General features: G+C 50.5%; 1 protein-coding gene across 1 annotated transcript in view; it reads left to right on the top strand.

Moving 5' to 3' along the window:
• Positions 1 to 567: 567 nt before the first annotated feature.
• LOC128724130 (potassium voltage-gated channel subfamily KQT member 5-like) overlaps positions 568 to 22481 on the top strand; it is an 85816-nt gene continuing 63902 nt past the window's right edge. Inside the window, exons 1-7 of the mRNA XM_053817895.1 lie at positions 568 to 719; positions 3679 to 3813; positions 6353 to 6435; positions 6538 to 6713; positions 12837 to 12965; positions 13425 to 13535; positions 15509 to 15696. Coding sequence (XP_053673870.1) covers positions 583 to 719; positions 3679 to 3813; positions 6353 to 6435; positions 6538 to 6713; positions 12837 to 12965; positions 13425 to 13535; positions 15509 to 15696 — 959 coding nt within the window. The 5' untranslated portion in view covers positions 568 to 582. The remainder of the gene's footprint in view (positions 720 to 3678; positions 3814 to 6352; positions 6436 to 6537; positions 6714 to 12836; positions 12966 to 13424; positions 13536 to 15508; positions 15697 to 22481) is intronic.

Here is a 22481-nt window from a genome sequence, read left to right as displayed (position 1 = left end):
ATCAAGAGTCGAGGTGTCAGTTCGGCTCCGTGTCGGATTATGGCGGCCGATTAAGCCCCAAAACGGTGGAAAAGGCAAACTTTCGGACACGAGCGGCAGGCCGGGAAAACTTTTCTAGCCCAGGGATGCCTGTCGGGATCTGTTATTTTATAATTGTTTGCTCGCGCTAAAATGGGCCACCCCCCCGCCCCCCCCTGTTTTCGGTGATGCAAAAGGATACCCGACACGGGTGTTGCTGTTCGAGCAAGACGCTTGCCAACCCGGGGAGCTTGGCTTTTAGTGTGTGGCTGTGTGTGTGTTTTTTTTTGCTTTGGTTAATGTTTAAGCGCTCGTTCGATGCTCACCGTGATGAAATAACTCGAAACTTTCTGCTCGCTACGATCGGTGCCACCGCACACAAAAGGTAGCATTTGGGGCATTTGGGTTATGATATGATTTATGATGCGATCCGACCCATTTCCACTAGCGACTAACTCACTAATCGGAATTTTTTTTCTTTTCGTTTTTCTCACTCTCCCACTTTCTTTCAGCGCGTGCAAACTATCCGACAAAAATAGGGCCGACCGGCTTGCACGACCACGAATGTCACTGTTGGGGAAGCCGCTCAACTATAACCGCGGCTCACGGCGTGATGCCCGTTATAGGCGGCTGCAGAGCAGGGTCTACAATTTCCTCGAGCGGCCCCGGGGCTTCAAAGCGATTTTCTACCATGTCTGTGTGTAAGTATGCTGCGCGATAATGCTTCCCGATGAATATTTCATACCCGGTGTGGCTGCCATTTTTATTTTCCCTCACGAATGTTTTCCATCCCACCATTCAACCACGTCAATCCGCGAAAGCGCGCGGTGAAGTAATTAGAGAAGTTTTGTCACGACCGAAGCGGTGGTCACTTGCGAGGCGTGCAATCGCAAAAGCTCGCGATCGGCCAAAATGCGCGTGTCCTTGTCGTCTGGATGCCGGCTGCCAGCAAGCAACCGTTGGACAACAGCAATTAGCAGTGCAAAAGTTTCGCGGCAGGAGGCTGGGAATCGTTCGATGAATTTTCTCCATCCCCGCGCGACGGAGAATGGCAACGCGCGCCGTAAATCAATTACGCCGATGGTACGGCAGGATGGCCAGGCGCAGGTAGCTGGTTGCCGTTAAAGTCACCGTAATTAAATTTTCATAACGATGATAGACGCCTCGATGTTTTCGCTTGAGAGGTTGAGCGCACTCCTTGCCTTGGTGCGAGCGATTCTGCGAGCCCGTTATTAGCGCCGGTAGATACGGCATTTCTCAACCGTCCGGTTTTGGGCGACCTTTTTCCGATTTATCGCACCGCAAACGAAGCCTATCGTTTGAGGGGTTTCCGGGTCCCTTTTTTCCATCTTTTTTTCCCTGCTTGTGAGAATCGGAACGATGGTCAGGTTAATGGCGCCCGAAACAAGCTTAACGAGGCGCATACGCAAGGGCTAACCGCTTGCATTGGAATAGTCGTCCGTTTCTGTACCTTTCGAGGGGCTGAATTGTAATTCGGGCTGGGAGAATATTGAGTGGCACATTAAAGCTCACGAAGCTTGTTGAGTTAGGCGATGCTGGTGAGTTACACCGCACTAGCTAGCTGGTTTGGATATTTAAATCGAGCGCTGCTTGGGATTCGAGAGCAGTGGGTAATGAAGTTCAACAAATGCAAACGGAACACAAGAAGTGCTTTATCGATCCTTGAGATGGTAGATTTAATTTAACATGCGGAGAAGTAAAAAATTAAAATAAATTTGCCTCCAGCCGCATTCTGCGTTGGTTGAAGTTGGAGAGCTGCTAGAAATGTTGGATGGTTTTGTTTGCGTAATTAATTGCTTTAATGTTCTTTACAAATCCAACTTCAAAGCAAACCATTCACAACCAAAATCAATCATGATAGGTTGGCTGTTTTTTTAACTATCCACGGTTTGCAGTGCATTAATTAAAGCTAATGAGGTAAAGTCAATAGAAGATGCGCGTTTTTTGTTGTTGTTGTTGTTGTAGAGTTCAATCAAATGCAGCATAAGGCTATTTCCGCGTTTGATCTGAACGCTCTGCCTTCTGTGAAGAGGCAACCACTTCACTTCCAATTCGAGCGTTCGGTACGGTGCTCTAAATCAAATCGATATCGCTTCCACCGGGATGGTCACATTTTTGCTCCCATTTATTTCTTCCAATCCCGAACGAAAAAAAAAGAAGCTTTTGCAACGTTCGCTTTGCCACCCGGGCGAAAACATCTGTAAGCGGCTTTTATGACCAGTTACGACTCGCAATCCCCAGCACGCCCAGCACCGCGGTTGTTAATCACCAAAAGCTGGTCTACTCTGGCCAAAACGCGACGCTTCTTCTAGCCGTCTAGCGGTAACAAGTGGTTTTTGGTTGGATCGCGGCCAAAAGCTCACCACCCTGGGGGTCGTAAAAAAAAAAGAGCACACTCCGAATTCGTTGGCCTCCCAAGTGCCAACTGTGGTTCGTTATTTCCCGCCGAACCGGCCATTAAGACGCGCAGACGGACAGAACGGCAATCCCGGTCGAGAGACGGTGGACGGAAAATGATAAAAAGAGATATAAATCCACTCGCAGCGCCGATGCCCGCGAGTCATGAAGTCTGGCCCATTTATTCTCCCGCATCCTCGGGGTGAGCTTTTTTTTCTTTCTTCTGTTCTTCTATTGATTTTTCATATTTGCACCATCGACCTGTTGTGCTGGGAAGGCGAGATTCCGACGGTCAACACGTCTCAACGAGCCACTCGCCGAAAAGATCGACCGTTTCGTTCGGGGCACGTTTTGCACGGTTGCATTCGCCCTCACAGCGCTTTTGTCCCGGTCGGATTCGTTCAATTCGTTCGTACACATTTTAATTTGAACTCTCGCGCGCAAAGTTCGCGGCACGTTGTTTTTCAGACACGGTGATATTAAAATGGCCTCGAAAACAGACCGCCTTGCTCAGGGGCACGAATTTCTCACATTCCAGCGTGAGTCCTCCTCCCGCCAATGCCATAACTGCTGGCTTGGATTCCGACGCCTGCCAGTTTCTGCCACTAGGTCGCCCGTAGTGATGAAACTTTGACGCGCTTCCGCGACGGAAACCATCGGAACGCGACTTTTCCACGCGGTCCCGCGGACGGGGAGGCCACAACGAGAGTGTCACCCGGGACGGTTGATTACTATTTCCCGCTCACGCTCGCCCAACTCCCTCGGTGCTCGTTTTCCAGCCGTACGGGTTTTCCGAGGGGTGAGAAATCGTTCACAAAATTGGCGTGTCCTTTTGGGTGGCGAAGGCCACCAATGCCACGCGGGATCGAATAGGCGCTTTTGGCACGAACGCAACGGAAGCGCACATTTTCCTGCCACGGACGGACGTGGAGCTATTTGATGGTAGCAGACGACAGGACAGAACCGTTGTTGCCGTCTGGCGACAATTGGCGCTGGCCGGAAAATCGAAGTTCCGTTCCGGTGGCGATCGCGTAACGCGCATCTAGGGGTGGAAGAAAACTCGTCACGAGCGTCCGTGCGAGCTGCCACCGTTGCGATAAATTAATTCCTTTCAAATTGACAACAATAAGAATTTACAATGCTTCTGGAACGGGAGCTTGCCTTCCCCCGCCTTAAGCGGAGCGAAAATTACGACCATCAATAACGTCACGATTTTTATTTTCTTCTCCTATTTACTTGCAGATTTTTAATGGTGTTCACATGTTTGGCCTTAAGTGTCTTCTCAACTATTCAGGAATACGAGGAACAAGCAATCGCCATCTTATTCGTCATGGAGATTATAGTAGTAATATGGTTCTCGATCGAGTTCTTCCTACGGTACGTATCGGTGGGCTACGGCAAAAAAAAGGCAAACCGACGGGGATTCGCGGAAAAACGACAACAGGGTGGTTTCCAACCCACCAACACAACCGGAAACGTACGACGAACGGTAACGAAACATATCGCGTCCCGTCACGATTTTGAAGCCGTTCCCAGCGCACGGCACACAGTTTATCATCATTCTGATGTGTGTTGGACACACCCCCCCCCCACACACACACGTACCTGCCGTATATTTACGCCGCACCGCCATGTGTCCTTCATTTGTCTACGCCATTGATCACGCTGACGTGCACCGGAAATTGTGTACGCATCGCCATTATGCGACAGCGGGCGCAAGGCGTGACAGCTCACGTATTGCCCGCGCATTATGCTTGATGGCATTACGCCACGGATACGCGACCGGTGCGGGATGGCGCGTTTATTCGCGTTTTGGGGTTGAAAAACGAGTGACGTAAACGAGGCCGCATCCGCCCGTCCGACCAGTAGAAGGGGTTTTATTTTTCACACGCCAACAAATCAAATCGATACGACTGTCGTCTTTCGATCGTCGTGTTGCCTTCTCCTAGGTTTATGATTCCCATGTGTGTGACCCCAGTGTACCGCAAATAACGATCGGGCAGCTTTCAATCAAACGCGCTGCGCAGGAAATCCATTAAATTATGGACCCCAAACCCCCCCAGCTAAAGTGCAGCTCACTGCAGTCTGGCGCGTCTAGCGTTTATTGAATTCTCGCACGCCAAAGTGATGTTTATGTTGGGTGTTAGCATTCAAAATTAACACCCAACCGCCTGCCCGAGTGGGGTGTGATATCTTAATCGATTTCGTTGCCCACCCAGCTTCGAATGAGTTGCGTGTCTGTGTGTGGTAGTGTATGTATGCGAACCGGTAATTTACAGCTTAGAAGCCACCTTCCGGTGCCCTCGCACGCCATCCCGGCTGGTTGAACGAGAATAACACCCCTGTGGATTCGGTTTCCTGTTATCCTGCGTTCGGTCACACGAGAGGCTTTAAGGATACTTCCTCTCAAAGCTCGAGCTAGGCTCATTTCCCGTGAAGCCCATCAGAGCGGTAGTTTGGAGGAACCGTTTGACCGGTGGGTTTGAACCCCGGGTTCGATCTTCGTCGGGGCGGGCTGATTGATTGATGATTGATACGTTCAATTAACCGTTCGAGCGTGCCGCTGTTTGGATTTGCTCGATTTCGATCGGCCACCTAAGAGCTGGGGATTCCGGCACTCTTATAGCTGGTCTCCCTGCGTGTGGTCACCGGACGGACTGGGAGGTTGATTGCGTGTTGGCTGCGATGCCTGCCAATGGAATGGACACCACAGAGCCGCGGCCATTGCTTCGAAGGGTGGTGGAGTTTCTCGTTACACAACAACCGGCGGGGTGTTTTATGTGCACGCTTCCGGAATGGCACCCGGGCACGATTGATTTTCTCCGAGCGTCCCGCAACTCGGAACTCGGTTACATTAATTAGCGCACATTCATTGTGCATGGCGTGTTGGGGTGCTGTTGAGGTTGAGGGTCAGCGAACAACCAGCACCAGGAGTGAAAAATCGATCAAAAAAACCGCCCGCACAACAATGTGGTGATGTAATCCAAACAGTTCGCGCGGTTGGTGCGACATAAAATTATGCATGCCTACAAACGAGGCAATCATATCAGTTGCTGTAACACAGGTCGCTATCGATATCAACCCACCCGACGCTTGCTCTCTCTCTCTCTCTCTCGCGTGCGCGCGCGTGTGTGTGTGGTTTGTTTTCACTTCATTACATGTAATTTCGCGAATTATGTACCGGTTTTGTTGGCAGCATCATTTAAAATCGCCGATCCGCTGCCGCCCGTAGGTGTTTTGCTTCCATCTAGCAGGCTTGTTTGCATTTGCGTATTTTAAACATCGTTTATATCACCACTTCGGGGTGTTCAGCATGCCCCGACTGCTCGGGAGAGAAACAAACCGGGAGGTTCCTTTGCAAGGGCTCCATTTTCGGCGTTCCGTAAATAACTTATATGCAATTCCGGTTAGATAATCTCTTTTATTTGATTACCCCTCGGGTGGGTTCACGCTTCTGCAGCTTTTGCGCGGAATGGTGGCTTCAATTAGGTGGCGCATAATTACTGCCATTACTCTTGCGGTTGTCAGCCGTTTTCGGGTGCCCTTGTCAATGGAGGCTTTTGCATGCTAGCGATCGCACCCAGCAAACCGAGGAATCCTCGGAGTTGGATTCCGATGCGTTTGCCGGTGGCGAAAAGGGCCACCGAAAGTTAATTTGGAGTACAAACTCACCACCACCGAGGACAGGGGAGCCCTAATGGAGACGCAAACGCGGGTCGTGTAACACAACGTGCGCTCATAAATTCCGCTGCAAAGCGGTCTAGTCCGGCGATCCAATTACGATTCGTTTAATTAGCCGACCCAAAAGGGGACATTTGTTTCTTTGGGATTAAAATGTAGCATAAATAAACACTTAATTCGATATCGCTCTAACCCACGGTGGCTTCATCTTTCTACTTCCTCTCGTTTACCGCAGACTTTGGTCATCAGGATGCCGTTCGCGTTATCAAGGAGCAGTGGGGAGGCTGAAATTTTTAAAACGGCCTTTTTGTATCATAGGTGAGTGGTTCGTGGAGAGTCAGCCTTTTCACGCCATTTTTAACTCTCTCTGTCTTTCTCCCTATTTTTTTCTTCTTCTTTTACTTTCCTCCCAACACGCAGATATAGTAACGATAGCCGCCTCCATAGTGGTGCTCGTCATGGGAACATCCGGGCAGGTGTTTGCCACCAGTGCGCTTCGAGGGCTCCGCTTTTTCCAAATCCTGCGCATGGTGCGCATGGACCGGCGTGGTGGCACGTGGAAACTGCTGGGGAGCGTCGTCTACGCTCACAGACAGGTAAGCAAAAATCAGCCAGCAGCAGCCTCTCTCGATCTCTTCCGGCAAACCCCTTTTACCATCTCGGACGTCGGCTGTTTGATCTTTTTCCCCGTCCACGGTGGTCCCCTTCCGTTGGTTCCGGACCGCTTTCCCACTTCATCGTCGAGTGTAAACAACCCACGAGTGGCAGTCCGTCAAGCCCTTCGCTGGGGCTCGAGTGTCTTCGTTTTCTTTTTTTTTTTGCTGTTTGCGTGCCCATCCATGACAAGAAAACGCGCCCTGTAAATGGATCCGTCGCCGACCTGCGAGCTGCCTTTGGTGCTCGATCCACCTTTCTTAGCGCGTTTTTTTTCTACTCCTCTCCAACTCAGCGTGTACACGTGCTTTCGTGGAAGAAAGGCGCGAAAGGACACTATCCGGTGGGCTCAATGGAAGATATCGATTTCTCGGTAGAAGAACCACCTCCCACCCAGTTGCTCGTGTCCTGTTGCACGACGCTAGAGATTCCTTCTTGCTCGGGGTTCGATTTTTTCTGCTCCTCCTGCTCCATTGGGCCCTTTTCTGCTGTGTCCTTTTGAAACGACCCTTAACACCAACTGCCGGTGGGGTGGCGTGAATGCGAACGTTTCTCGTAGGAAGGACGTGGGGTTTTCCCGATTTTCCCATTTATCGCTGTTTATTGGGCGAACCGGGCAACTGGCAAGTGAACCGTGTGTTTTGTGTACGGTTCGGACCTGGCCCGGACCCAACCAACACAAAGTGTCCCGCAACCCGTGCGGTCGATTGTGGGACGATTGCACGCACGGATGGCTACGGGACCACCGTTTCAAGATTCATGCCCACCGCCATTTACTGCCCGGACTATGGAGCCGTTTCCGTTGACGTCGTTTCCGTGCGACCTTGCGAATGGACCGCGGGGGTGATTTGGCCTACCCGAAGTGGGTCGGAAGTTTTCCGCCCCAGGGCGGCTGTACGGTTGGCAGGGATTTTCGATTTTCCGATGGTCTGACCTCGATCACCCACGCGGGTTTTCCGCGCCCTTACTTCAAAGCCAGGGCAAGCGAAAGGTACCCGGAATCAAAAGAAAAGATTGCGAGCTTCGGAGATCACATGCCACATGGTGAGCCGATTTTGGCGAGTCGTAATGGTCAGGATTCGGGCGAGGTTGCGATTTGTTGATCGGTTCCGGGTGTTGTCGGCCATGAACCGACCTCTAGGCACGGGTGGTATTCGAGACCGGTCGAAGATGATGGCGCACAATCTCTCGTGGGAGGAGCATACTCGCCCAGTCACAGCGGCCGGTAAGTGGAAAGCGCACTCAGCTGGAAGACATGACTGTTCGCCTTATTTACCGCTCATGAGCATGAGCGTCACATTTGCGATCCGTCCGTTGCCCATCCATCTATTCTTTGCTCGTGGTTCTATCTGTCATCGGCTGATTGAACGAACGAATATAATCTCCCGGGCGGGCCAGGAGGTTGTCGATATTTGTTCAGTTGTACTGCCCACGTGTGCCCACGCGCTTTTCACGCGGAAGAACACGTTGTTTGCGAGGCAGCTGCCACCGTGACGTGTGGCAAGATCGTCAACCCGATTCGCTGCTGCTGCCCGGACGGAAAGTGCCACAACAATTTGCACCGTAATAACAATAATCGTGCATAATTTAACGTGCGGTGTTGTGCCTGCACCGGCTGGCCCAGGGGGAGGCGTTTCCACTTCGGTGAAAATTATTAATGATCGGTGTTAGCGAGCAGCGAGCGCCACCAGGCGCCTCCATCGACGCGGTGACATTTCCCGCTCGTTTATCCGGTTGCGGAAGGGCGAGCATTTTGCGCGCACCGCAAAAGGGGTCGACCGTTTTTCACGACACGCCTAATGGTTGCGTGGGATACGCGTGAGCTTACACGCACACGCACAAAGTGCCCATTCATCATGTTACGCCGGTCCGAGCAGACAACCGAGTGCGATGTCGGCACTCGTAAGTGAGGCGAACTCGGACTCACCGCCGGTGGTGAAAGTTTTGCACCACGAGAACAAAACCCCAACCAAACGGAAGCTTTTACTCATCCCGATCCGGTGCGCTTAAGATGGTCGCGTCTACCAGAAAGGCTCGCAATGTTGGTACACGGTGCTGTGTCCTCAGGCGAAGAAGAACTTCTCGTTTCTCCGAAGTTCCGACACAAGCAATTAGCGGGACGGCTCGGAAGCCGAGTCATGGGTAGTCCCCTGTGGTACTGTAGTTTAAATAACGATCGCTTCCCATGGGCGGGATGGTCTTGCGGGAAAAAGTTTCCATGTCCGAAAAAACAAAACAGCATGTCATTGACGCCGGGCCCCCATTTCGGTTGGCCAGCGTGACTACAACTGCTCTTAACATAGGACAACCCTGCAAAAAATCACCAATCCCATACAGGAAGAACGGATAACGAACAAACCAACCCCCGGGAAGAAGAAGGAAGGATATACACGATGCTGGAATCATTTAATTTCACAACCCTTCTGATTTATGCGCCCATTAAATCCAGGGGCCGCGTGGGGGCGCAGGTTTTGTTGCGATGCTATCACTCGAAATGTGGTCGCCATCGGTATGAAAATATCATTGCAGGGCTCGGCTCATAAACGGCCGCTAGCGTCCATCCAGCGTGCTGGTCAGGGAAAACGGCGGACCTCGGGTTCGACCTTTGGTGGGAATTTAGTGGGCCTTATTTAGCCCGCTCAAAAGGCGAAGGCGAACGGGTTACGAGGGTTGAAGAGGCCCGAAAAAAAGATATGAATAATATGCTTGGGATTTGCCATGATGGAAAATTTATGTTATAGTCGTATCAATTATCGTAAAAAAGTTATAGCTTTTAAACCGCAAAAATGGAAAATTCCCCTTCTATTCTTTTTAAAGAGGGCAAACCAAAATCGAGAGCTATAAATATGAGAGTTCGTGCCACTGCTACTGGAAGGACGGGATTTAACGGTGGTCCTTAAATTTCGACCATGGAACACGGATTCGATCGCACCACGGTTCAATCGCATCGGCTCGATTTGAACGTCCCCGTAGCCGTAGGACAGTTTAACTCAATAACGACAACCGAAATCAGGCACGTAGCGTATTCAATTACACGCGCAATAAGCTGCGCGGAAATGCAGTCACAGGGCGGGAAAAGTTGGCAAAATAACTCGCCACCCCACACGTGCCATATGCTGCGCGAGTTCATTAAGGTAATGGCGTGTGCATTAGTGCACCCGGGCGCATCGTCCAGAACCCGTCCGGTTCGCTTACCTGTTGGCTTCACAAACCCTGTTTGATTTCCATTCCGAGCGTTCCGAGGCCAAAGCACTGCTGTAGTGGGCTGGTTTTCCCCAGGTTTAAGACCCGTAGAGCAGAGAGAAACCGGGAGAGCTTCGCTTAATTGCAAATACATTTGCTTGTTTTCCGTGCCACTGATAATCCGGTTTTCCGATTCCGGAGCCGCATAGATACCGCCAACGGTGGAGTGGCAGAGGGAAAAAGTGTAACAATATTTCATTTAACTTCCATAATTGTTTCCATTCCCGGTGCTGGGCTCTCGGGCTGGGCCTGGAACCGTTTACACACTTCTGTTTGGTCCTCGTTGCGGTCGGACAACTCGTGCTTGGGAGGTTGCTGAGCTACTAAACAAAGCGAAATTAATGAAGAATGATTGCGTTGGTATGGAAAATCGCCATGGAAGCCCCATGTTTGCTGTGTTTTCGACGATTTTCCCGATTTCCGGCCGAACAGAGATACAACCGTATGTGCTGGCTTTTTTTTGTAGCTCCTTTTCTCTGTTTCGTGGACGTGGACTCTTGGGGAGCTATTGGAAGCCTTTCACCGGAAGGATGCTCTCTGTTGGTGGGTTTTATCGCAGCAACCCTTGCAGCAACGGCACCGCCTGCTGTGCAGTGAAAATTTATGTTGCTACTAGCGCTTGCGGAATCGGATTAGTGTCCGGTGTGCTCGTTGCGTTTGCTTTTATCGGCATCCGGTGCAGGACGTTGGCGTGGATGGCTGGATGCGAAACCACAAACTATTTCGTCCGCCGCGGCAGAACAATCTGAAGGATTAAATTCCAATTAATAATCCCGCAAATACGCGGGACGCGCACACCGTTTCCCGTGGAAGCTAGCACGCGCGCGCGAAGAGATGCCAATTCGAAACTTCACTTCAGCGTTGGGCGTGGGAGTTGCGAGTTATTTTTTACAATTTGTTTTACCGTTTTGTTTCATTTGCGTTCCATTCCGTACCGGATGAGTAGTTGAAGGCAGCCACGGTGCAATGGAAAGGCGGGGCAGTAAGCCATCATATGCTATTTATTTCGAGCTGCCCGGAAAAGGGAATGACCATTTTTCTCTGGATGCGAACGGGCTATGTTTTCGTCATTTTGCGATTTAATTTTGCATTCCACCTGTCACTCGTGGTGCATGGAATAAAAAGTCGACGATGAGAGGTGATGGGAAAAAAGACAGCCCTTTTTGCTTTCTCTCTCTCTCTCTCCGGGTCTCTCTCTCAATGATAATCCCACACTCCTCCCATGCGTTATCAATCATCGTGAATTTAAACGTTCCACTTCTTGATCGTACGGTGCGTTCAAATGACGCACTGGGTGTGGAAAATTGAAAAAATGCACACATTTCCTGCCATTTCCGCGATCAGCAATCCACTGGGAAGGAGGGTGAATTTTTATTAAACCAAATGGCCGATGCCAATTAAGATACGAACAAGCCGGCGGGTGTTGCATGGCTTTAATGCGGTTCGCTTTAATTCCGCCGCCTTTCGGGTAGATTCAATTGACGTGGCGCCGGACAATGAAGCGAGATTCACCGGCTAAAGATAACGATCCCGGTGGCATCGGTCGCAGTAGCGATGTCGATGGCGGTGATTATTTCGTTTGCTAATTTAGATAAATGCGGATGGCACCGTGATGGCGATCAAGAGGGTTTAAAATCGCGTTCGCCGGGAACAGAGCACCATCGCTGATAGGCGACTGGCAAATTGGATAATAAATTGAATGGGAGGTCGTGCGAGCTGCAATTAGTGCGATGCTTCGGTGGGAATTTAAAATGCACCCGTTGTCAACGAATGATCGGTGAGGAAATATCAATTTAACTGGATTTTTTTCATAACGGGTTCATTAATAACGCCACTACCGTGAGGTACCGAAGATGCACAACCACGAAGGCGATATACGCTTAATAGAGAGAGAGAGAAAAAAAAACGAACCCTCCATCACCATTAAAAGACGTGAGCGATGCTTTGTGGCCACCCTCTTCCGAACGTTCGCACTCGGTTAAGGAAATGAATTCAATTTAAATACCAAGCCGCTCGAACGCTCAAACACGAGCCTGAGGATGAGCTCGAAATATGAACCGTACCGAATGTTGCGAATGTTTGACAACGTCTCAGGAATGTCGTTCCCCCCTTTCGAGTGGAACCCAATTTCGTTCTCGCTCGAAATGGTAGGCAATGAAATTTCCTACCGGAAAACCAGATTCCAACCGCCCAGCACCGGTACGCTCGCATTCGATACTTTCCATCCTATGCCGGGTGCCTGCGAATACCTTGCGAGAAGCGACCTTTCCACGGTGCGGGCTTTCGACCACGGCCCGTTTAATATTCCAACCTTGCCCAAGGGGTTCTTGTTCGTAGTAGATTAATTTTCCGCAGCCCAAGCCGGTCCACGTGTGCCGCAACGGTCACGTGTCCATCGGGGGAGCGAACTCCCCGTGCGGAGGCGGTGGTTTAAGATCCGATCGGACCTGATACCACACTTACCCACACACACACACATACACATACATGCACACATGCATGTGGGTGCTAGCTATCGGAGCTGCCGGCTAATATCGAGGCTAATTCCAATTTTACGATATCCTCAAATCCTTTCCCACATACACACGTGCACACATACACCCGCCACGCGAAAGCCCGCCTGGTCACCATTGCAAACCGCATTATCCTTGGACTCATTTAATTTCCTGTTCCAGCGAAGGACTTTTGCACATAATCGCTTTTACCTCCATGAGCGCTCCCACCCGCACTATCACACATACACACGCGCCCACACATATTGCCTGTTTCGCAAACTAATCATCTTCTTCTTGTTTCTTTTCTCGTTCTCGTTTCTTCCGCAGGAATTAATTACAACCTTGTATATAGGGTTTCTGGGCCTTATTTTTGCCTCGTTTTTAGTGTATCTAATGGAGAAGGATGTGAAGGAAACTAAGTTCAGCAACTTTGCTCAAGCATTGTGGTGGGGTGTGGTGAGTATCCTTGCACGCGCCCGCCACGGAATGTGTTCCCTTTCCATCGCGAGCCGTTTTCAATATTCAGCGAAAGCAAATTAAATTCTAAAATATTGCCACGGGAGTGCGTGCGTGAACCGCGCCTGCGGCTGGACTGGGAAATTGCCTCCTGCGGGATGCTTGTTTCCTCACGGTGGCCCATTTTTCCACCGAAAAAAGGGGCCAAAAAGCAACAAAAAAAAAACAAGAATCCTCGGCCCAAGAAACACATGCGTTTAATTTATTCAATATATAAATATGTTGGCCCCATTCTTCGAGCCGCGGCGCTACGTTTCTAATGTGAAAAGCGTTAACGCAGCGCCATTTTATTTATCTTTTTTAATCGCTTTTCTCTTCGGTACGTGCCCGTCGTATCTCTCTGTTTTTCTCTCTCTCTCTTTCTCTTTCTTTCTCGTTCTTCATCATCCTCGAACGCAGATAACGCTGTGCACGGTCGGCTACGGCGATATGGTCCCGGAGACGTGGCAAGGCAAAATTATAGCATCGTTTTGCGCCCTGCTAGGCATTTCCTTCTTCGCGCTACCCGCGGTAAGTGTTTATTTATTAATTTTCCCTATTACACCTCGGCAGGCAGACGGTGGGCCACCTGGCCGTTTGTCTCGGGTAAATCGAGGCTGGTCGAGAAATAGGACAAACACTGGCAAAAGGATTGGACCATCGGACCACTCCGGACTGCTGCTAATAGCTGATCGGGGCTATTAATTTTACTTTGCAATGTCTCGGCTTCCTGGCTGCCTCCGTTGTGGCGTTCCGGGTTTTCCCTCGCTGTCCGGGACCGTTAAGCTGGCGGAGATTTATAAGGGACAGCTCCCGTGAGTGGGGCAACGAAGGAAGTGCGTGCCTTTCGAGGGCAAGCATAAATCAGACCTCGGGGGACCTCCCCAAGCGCTTCTTTTCAACGTCCAACATCCAACGGGCAGGACCGATGACCTACAAACGGAATGAAACAATAAAAAATGAAATAAGAAGAAGAAAAAACGAACACAAACCGTAAATTGCAAAGCCCCGATGAGCTCGGAAAACTTGCGGTTGTTTTCGTTCCGGGGCGTCCCGAGCGAACGGTCGTCTTAAAATCGCAATCTTGTGCCAAACTTGGTGCGGCTGTCAGTTGGAGGGTTTCTAAAATTTGCCTCCCACACCACGTGCCCAGATCCGGCAGATTGAGCAAGACGTTGGGACGTAGAAATGAAATATTATTACGACACACGGACCACTTCCGAGGTGCCGTTGGAGGCCGTAAATTCAATTAGAAGCAATCTGAAAAATGAGTGATTTCTGTCCCACCGGGGGGCCTCTCGGGCTTCTCGGAAACCTAGGAAAAGTTCTCATCACCACGAGCGCCGGAAGCCCCGGGTTGGTTCTGGAATCCGACTTCGGGTAGGAACGAATTTCGCGCCCCTTCAAAAACTATTCGTCCGCCACGCGATCGTTTGCCACACGGGCGTGGGTGACGCAAAATATAAATAAAAAAAAACAACAACTAAATAAATAACTTACCGACGAAACTTGGCACATAAAACCCGCGCTGCTTGGAGAGCAACTTTTAAGCACGTGCGCACATTGCACCGTGCCGGTCTTGCGATTGGAGGGTGACGATCCCGGGTGCGACACCGGCACGTCGAAAGTTGTGCCGCTTGAGGTGAAGGAGAACTTACCTTCCGGTTACCGGGAAGTTCATGATCTTTGTGCTTCCCCGAGCCACGGTGGGGTCTTCGCTTTTCGCCATCGCAGGGCAACGGAGCCACGGCCAACGAGCCAACGAGCCAGCCTCCCAAGTGTATAATATTTTTAAAGCACGTCACAGTTGACCCTCGCTCATGTGCCAAGTGGCTGCTTCACTCGACGAGGCGTGCTTCACTCGACATTCTCGAAGGCTTCGGGGCTTGCCCGCTTCAACTCCTTCACTTGCCAAAGCGCCTATAAATTCTGCAGCTGCTGCTGCTGCTACTGCTGACCTTCTTCTGCGTGGACGGGTGGGCTTTCTTATTCTTCTGAGCTGCGAGTTGAGGCCCATGTTTCCGACCGAAAACCCGAGAGGCTTCTGGGTGGGGTACAATTTATGCCAATTATTGTGTGAAAGTTCCCCTCACTTAGCGCGATCTGACGGGCGAAAGTGTTTCACTTTGTTTCCGGAATGCCGGAGCCACCCGAATGTGCCATCACGTGGACACGGAGCGAGTGAGCAGGTCTATTTTATGATGGGTGATGGCGCAAAAGAATCAGCCGTTGAGGGCCAACGGGGCTCAAAAAAGGCTTCCTCCAGGCGTCGCTCGAGACAAGCGCTCCATGGCACGGGTAATGCGATGTGAAGGAAATCTAATAACATTAGCAGGGTCTCCCGGACCCCGGGGCATTAATCTCGGTGCAGCAGACGGTCGATGCAATTGTGATTATTTATGTGCCACGACGCAACAAGGAACGGCGCTCATTTCATCATCTCACGTGTTGTGTGCTTCGGACCCTAATTGTACCTCTCTTGCTCTTATTCTCACACTCAACAGGGCATCCTTGGCAGTGGGTTTGCGCTGAAGGTCCAACAGCAGCAGCGCCAAAAGCACATGATCCGGCGACGGCAACCGGCCGCGACGCTGATACAGTCGCTCTGGAGATGCTACGCCGCCGACGAACACTCGATGTCCGAGGCGACGTGGAAAATTCACCAAGTACCTCTACCGTCGCCCCCGCCATCGTAAGTACTTTCCGTTTCCGGTTGTGCATGATTAAGCTCCATCACCCTCTCTCTCTCTTTCTTTCTCTGCCTGCCCAACCTATGCCTGCCTATGTCTTGCCTGACTGTCCGTCCGTCCGTCCGTACGTCCGTTCGTCCGTTCGTCCACCTATCCCAGCCCAGTCCGGCTCTTGCTGTTCCTTTTCTATCTCGCTGTATTTCTCTATTTATCTCTCTCTCTTTCTCTCTGTTTCTCTCTCTCTCCATCCACTCCACTTCGATGCCATGCACCTGATGAGTATCGCACATGATCCCTATTCTCCGCCATAAGCACCACGAAAAGCACCGAAAGCTGCCACGTGTGCCAATTTTTCCCTTATTTCGCATAGTCCACCCACCCGTGCGGGTTGGGGTCTCCCTTCAAGCACTGGCTCTTCGGGAACTCAGTACTTCATCACCTGCCACCCTCGCCCCTCGCCACCCCGTTACAGCCCCACTCCTTTTGTGCCATTATTCAGCAACATATTCCGCTACCGTGCATCTCATAAGCCACACGCTGGGCTGCGAAACGGCTCGCTATTCGCGACTGTTTTTCATTTATTCATCGATCGCGCCTAGCGCGCCTTCTCGCGTGCGCCCCATTTCAAGCCGTTCAAGCCTCACCGTTTCCGTCCATTTGCTTCCCACGTCCAGCCCCCTTTTTCAACCCCGTGGGGGGATTCGTCCTTTCATTGCCCTTCGATCGGTGCGCTTATCACTGCCTGTTCTGTTGCGGCTGGCTTCGGAAACCGAGCCGAGCCTTTAAGGGGCCACCTTTAAGAAGGGAACGTGGCCCTACTTGCCTACCTGCTTGCTTGCACCCTTTCGGTTTCCCTCCTCTGACATTGACCCAACGCCATGTGGGCGAGGGAGGAGACCACTTCCGTGCTCTTTGGAATGTATGTTTTCATGCTCTCCTGTTTTGCTGTTCGTTTCTCATTCTTCTTACACGCTCCGTTTCCCAACTCTGATCTGATCGTCGTGTGCCCGCTCGTTTGTACATTTTTCGTTGTTTTCTTGTTCCAACCCGTTCCGTTCTTCTTGATTTCCGTCTGCCCGTGCCGTACTGTTTATGTGTTTTCTTTTTTGTCTCTTACGTTCGTTGTCGACTCGTCACATCCTCTCACTCGCGTCTGTACATATGCGTAATGGCTGCCTTACCGTTTCATTCCTTTATTGTTTCGATGTGTTTCGTTTCCCGCTCGATTGCTCCCGATGTCTCGTCGTGTTGATTAAAAATCGTTCGTTGTCTCTTTGTCTCTTTCTCTCTCACTCTCTCATCCTCTTTCTCTTATTTTTTACGTTTCAGTTTTGTTCGTTTTATTCCGTGCCCATTACATGTTCCATGAGTGTGCATATGTTTCTTTCCTTGTGACAGTTTTTCCACCTACGCTCCACAAGACACTCCATGGTGCATCATTTATGCTCCCATTTTGCGTTGCTTTTCAAGCCCGTTCCGATGTTTATGAACGCGCATCATCAGCTTTCAGTGCTACTTCTCCGTTTGGGTGGGTTATTAGCTCTATCACCACCCAGCTTGCCGATGAAATCATAGAAACACCTCTCGAGCAGGCAATTCCGAGTGCGCCACCAGGCGCCTCCATCGGGCCGAGTTTTGTTCTGTTACAAATTTTTCCGATCTTCATTACCACCCGCCGGCATTTATGTTCATTTTCACCTCTACAAATTAGCCTGCCCCGAGCCAGTGTTCGCATCACCGACGAAGGAAAACAAACCGCAAAACCGAAACAAAAAAAAACAAAAAACTTTGTCGAACAAAAATAAGCCTCCAAAACTGCTTCACTTCCGCCGCCCACATTCGCTCTTCCGAATGCCCTCTTCGACCGCCCTCACGCCATAGCCAACTATGATTATGATTTATACGTGTATTTGTTTATCTCTCTCTCTCTTTCTCTCTCTCTCTCGTTTGTTTCACATATCTACATAGAACTGATTACTGGGATATGCTCCTTGAAAGCTTGAATATCCATAGGTAACTTCGTTTTTGCGATCGTGTTGTTTTTTGCTCCTTCCATTATATTGCTCTACTTGTTCTTCTTGGGTTCAGTGTTTTGATCTTGACTCTGGTTTTCTTTTTTCTGTTTTCGTTAACTTTATTCTCCCCCAGAATTACTTCGCTCTTTCTCGCTCTCTTTCTCACATTCTCTCCTTACGTATATCTTTTTCATTTACACTTTCTCTCTATCTCTCTCTTTCTCTCTCTCTCTCTCTCTCTGTTGCTCCTGTTTTTCTCTATCACGTTCCAAGTTTCCCCCAAGTTGTTATTTGCATTCTTTCGGTACCGCGTTTGTCGGTACCAGCAGTCGTTAGAGCGTAACGGAAAACGATTGAGTAGCATCTGAAAACCATACCGCACGTAAAAAGGTCCCGAAACTACACCCACCCACCCATTAGATGTAAGTTTTTCGAGTGCCACATTTCCTCGTTTCTTGGTAAAAGCCAGGGAAAAAAAAAGTTCCCATCCCCAAAGGTAAACAGCCGATGGGAGGGTTCCCATCGATTTTCCTGTCTTAAGATGTTTCCCACCCTACGCTCTGCATAGGTTTTCCAGCTCGCTCCTTTCGCTGCACCATCGATCGACCCTTAAAAGACTGGCTGACTCCGTCAAACGCCATCGCTTGGCCCCAAGGTGACGGGTAATGTCGAAAAATGGGCTCGCTCCGTGGTTACCCGAGCCACAAAAAGCGAGCGTTTTCTCGAAGCGCAGTAAAAGCTTCCATCGGCCCCCACTTTCCAAGAATGCTCGTCGCCATTGTTTTCCACACGCCAACGAGCGGCTCGAGCACGCTTCGGGGTGCTTCGGGTTGCTATCAATTAAAGTATTCCCTTGCAGTGTTGGGTTAGTATCCTTTTCCCGTGTCGATCGATCGCCAGCAAGCCAGCCAGCCGCTCGGATGCCGCAGCAGGATGCCGGACCGTGCATCAAGCCGTCATTAGGAGCAGTGGCTCCGGCTTTTGTGCTTCTGCCCTTCTGCCTGACGAGCACCGATTGAGTTACACTCACGCCGGAGGGCTTTCGGGGTGCTTCTTCTTCGCGTCCAAACGTCCAATTGGCTGCGTCCATCATCGTAGCGAATCGATTGTTGATTAGGTTAGTGTCAGCGGAATTGCACGCCGCCGGCCATACCCGATGCCGGATGCCATTAATTAGCGATATTATTGCTTTTCCCCATCGACCGGTTCCACGCCCGCTCACCCACTCACCCACAGGGGAAAGCTCGTTGTTCGATATTGCTTGCTGGCGGGCGCTGGCAGTGCTTGCGATGTTTCGTAACAGCATTACAATCGGCTCGGGCCTTTTTTTTTGCATCGTTTTGCATCCCCATCGAGCCGCTTTGTGCCAGGCCGCGGGTTACTCACGGATTTTACCAAATCGGATTTGTTGGGGGAGAGCTTTTTTTTTTCTCTCTTCATTATCATGGTGGCTGACTCTTCGATCAGGAAAATTGCTTTTTCCACAACGCTGGGGTTAAAATGCCCGAACCAAACCGACGATAAGTTAAGCCTTATCCATCGGCTGATCTTCGATCTCGAGCTGAATTAACGTACCGCTTCTGAAATGATCCTTGCATTCGCTTCTCCCTCGCACTGCCACCTCCTGGTTCCGGTGTTCCGTTTCTACCAACCCCCCCCCCTCTCCTCCACACATGCTATGCTGCCAATATTATTTCCTCCCCCCCATCTCTCCCGCCCACGCCAATATGGAACTGCATTCACGAACGAACTCCCATTATTCTCTGTATATTGAAAGCTTTCGTGGTCAAAAGATTTACCTTCTGGCCAGAAGGTGCCCCAGTGCCACGGAAAGGTTGGTCTCCCCTTGTCAAGTGTTAAGCCCCCTACCTCTGTGTTGTGAATGTGTGTCCGCGTGTGTCGCCAATGGTGGGACACGTACGTCCTATCAGCCTTCCTTGCCTTTCCGTGTACTGTTTTATAGCGATGTACTTGCTACGTATGACGTGCCTTGCGGAACGATTGTGCGGACTGTGTATTCTGTCCCGTATCTGGATTGCTGTGTGTGCGCTGTGCGTGTGTGTGTGTCACTCTCTCTCTCTCTCTCTTTTTTTTTCTTCTACCGTATCTCGAATGTTGATGTTTCTTTCGTTCTGTTTCCGTGCGGTTTCCCATTTTGTAAAGTACTGTCGTATATTTCCCTCGAAATTTCATCGGTTCGATTTAGCTTTGCACTGGTCGGAAGTAGAAGTTGTGACTTTCTTTTATTACTCCAGCACCGTTATCCTTTTTATCACTCTCTCTCTCTTTCTCTTTTTCCTCTCTACTTCACCTACTCGGCTGATGTTGAATGAACTTTTATCTTTCCCTTTACTTTCTTCGCTCTTATCTATGTTACCTTTTCTTTCTATTTTGTGCTCATGTTTTTCTTTGTATCTGTTGATCTTAATCCTTTGCTGAATCGATGAATGGCGATCTTTCTTCTCTCACTTCCTTGATATGCTGTACGTCTTCTCTATGTGCCTGTGTTGTCTGTCGTGTTTATGTCGTATGCCCTGATCGGTGTCTGTTGCAATGTTGTAACAATATGATGCATTAAATCGTACAAGAATTCAATGCACACTCGTAAAACGGGATTCACGTAAGCGATGTACGGGTTTGATATGATCGACACTGAGTGCTTTCGAACGATTACCTCGCCAAGGACGAGAGACATGGTCAGCCGCCCGGAAGTGGGCTCGATTGACACGCACTTGGCACGCCTTCAAAGGGACTCGCTCCCTGGCGTGCTAGTACGCACCCGTCACGGCCATCTGTCATACGTCAATCAGCACCACCGGAGCCACACACACACACACTGAAATGCTTGCATTTGGCACCATCCGAGCCCATCACAAATCAGCTGCATCGAATGACGTGATTACCGCGCGCACATTGGCAGCTCTCCCGCCGATGTATTCCCCGGAGCCTGTTTGCGGGAACGCTTTGCGTGGGCCCGGCTGGCCATCAGAAGCTGGACATTTTTCCACACCAACTCCGGTGCGGAAATGGTTCAGCTTTTGTGCCGAGGCAAGCAGAAACATCAGCACCACGGTTTAACATGTCAATCACGCCTCCGGATTGAATTATGAATGCGTCTGGTCTCCCTGCCGGGAGCCAGAAACCGTCGGTGTTGTCGGTTGAGAGGGAACTTTTCCCTACGTGGACGTTTCGTCTTCTGTTTTACGACCCGAGAATCGCGATCGATGGCTCAGCAGAAAACCAATATTGGCAGCAGGGATTCCGGGACCGGGTTCGCTTTTCGCGTGCCCAGTTTCGGTTCGTTTGCGCTTACGTGCGGGAAAATTTCTGCATACCGCTCCGCAAACGAACGGATGCCCCATTCCAAGCCATTTCCGAAAGGGCGGAAAGTTTAAAGAACGATTGTGTGGCTTACGTAGCACGTACTCAACCGTGTCGAGTCGTGGCAGAAGGGACTTTGTGGGATGTGTGTAAATTGTGTAAATGGTAGTCGGAAAGTTTTGCCCTCTCTGCACTCGGTAACGACGAGCACTCAATCGCGGCTAACTCCCATTTGCGACAGCGTCCAAAGTGATCCTCGTTCGCAGTGTGTGAAACTTTTCGCAGCCGATTTTCCCGCACCCGCGAAATGGCTTTTGGGTGTTTTTGTCATGTCTTGGGCCAACTGGTGAACTAGACTGGTGAGACAAAGAAAAGATATAAAACTGTACCACCGTGTGAGCGATCATATTTGCTACTGAAATAAATTGTAATGGCACTTTCGAACGAGCCCCCAAAACGGGGCTCACCATACACGCTCACGGAGGTGATTGATCAACTTTTGCTCGAAAACTTTAAACGAGCCCGACGGAGCCGCATCCTGCCCGTGGAGCTTTTTTATTTCTCTCTCCCTCTCTCTCACTTTGCTTCTAGCGATGGTTTAATACGTGCGAAAGCGTCCCACGTTTGCTTCCCCTTGTTTTATCAACAGTCTGAACAAACAAGGCGGCCCCTGATTTAGCTGTCTGTCGGCTCGTTTTCACTCGCGCTACCGACCGCTACAGATTGCGCATCGATAATGCGTTTATTTTGATTCCTGCCCCATTAAAGGGCGCTAAGCTGGTACGGGCCCCCGCCGGCAAGGGCGAGAACCGTTCTGCGGGACCGCTGCTTGGCTGCCTGGTGCCCAAACAAAGGATCGTTACTACGCAAACAAACCAACCGGTGGTGGCAGCTTCCCGATACGAAGGGCACACGCGTGGGATACGGCAAGGAACCGAACCCGCCCACACGGTCCCACCCACCCGGGTTTGCGCTGGCGATAGCTGGTGCGCTTTCGGGCTGCTCCTTCGATCGTAGCGCGTGGCAAGCAAAATATTTACTTATTCATTTGTTTTCCCCGTTTTGCTTCCATAATCCGTCGCACGGTCGAACAGGGCGCGCGCACTCGTTTATTTCTATCTTTCTTTTTTTGTTTTGCTGTTTGGTGATTTCGCAAAACTAAGGAACGGTTCGCTTCCCTGCTCGCTGACCCATTTGAGTGCCGCCCTACCTACCCCAGGGCAGGTTGCGAAGCGATGAGGAATTTCAATCAATTTTTCATTCAAGATTTCCAGTGCCATAACTTCGCCTGGTGTGGGAGTGCTGCTGGACCGAAGGGAAGCGCACGGAAAAATGGAAATCGGTTCCAAATCCCGGGCACGCCTCGTTTTCCAATCGCGGGTTAGGGTAAGTGGGATGAGGTAAGCAGGAGAGTCCGAAGGGTCACAAAGGGGCACTGACAACAGGCACGG

This window comes from Anopheles nili, chromosome 3 (assembly GCF_943737925.1).
Source record: "Anopheles nili chromosome 3, idAnoNiliSN_F5_01, whole genome shotgun sequence".
NCBI lineage: Eukaryota > Metazoa > Arthropoda > Insecta > Diptera > Culicidae > Anopheles > Anopheles nili.
The sequence above is the reverse complement of the archived record's forward strand: the minus strand, read 5'-3'. Positions and strand labels throughout refer to the sequence as shown.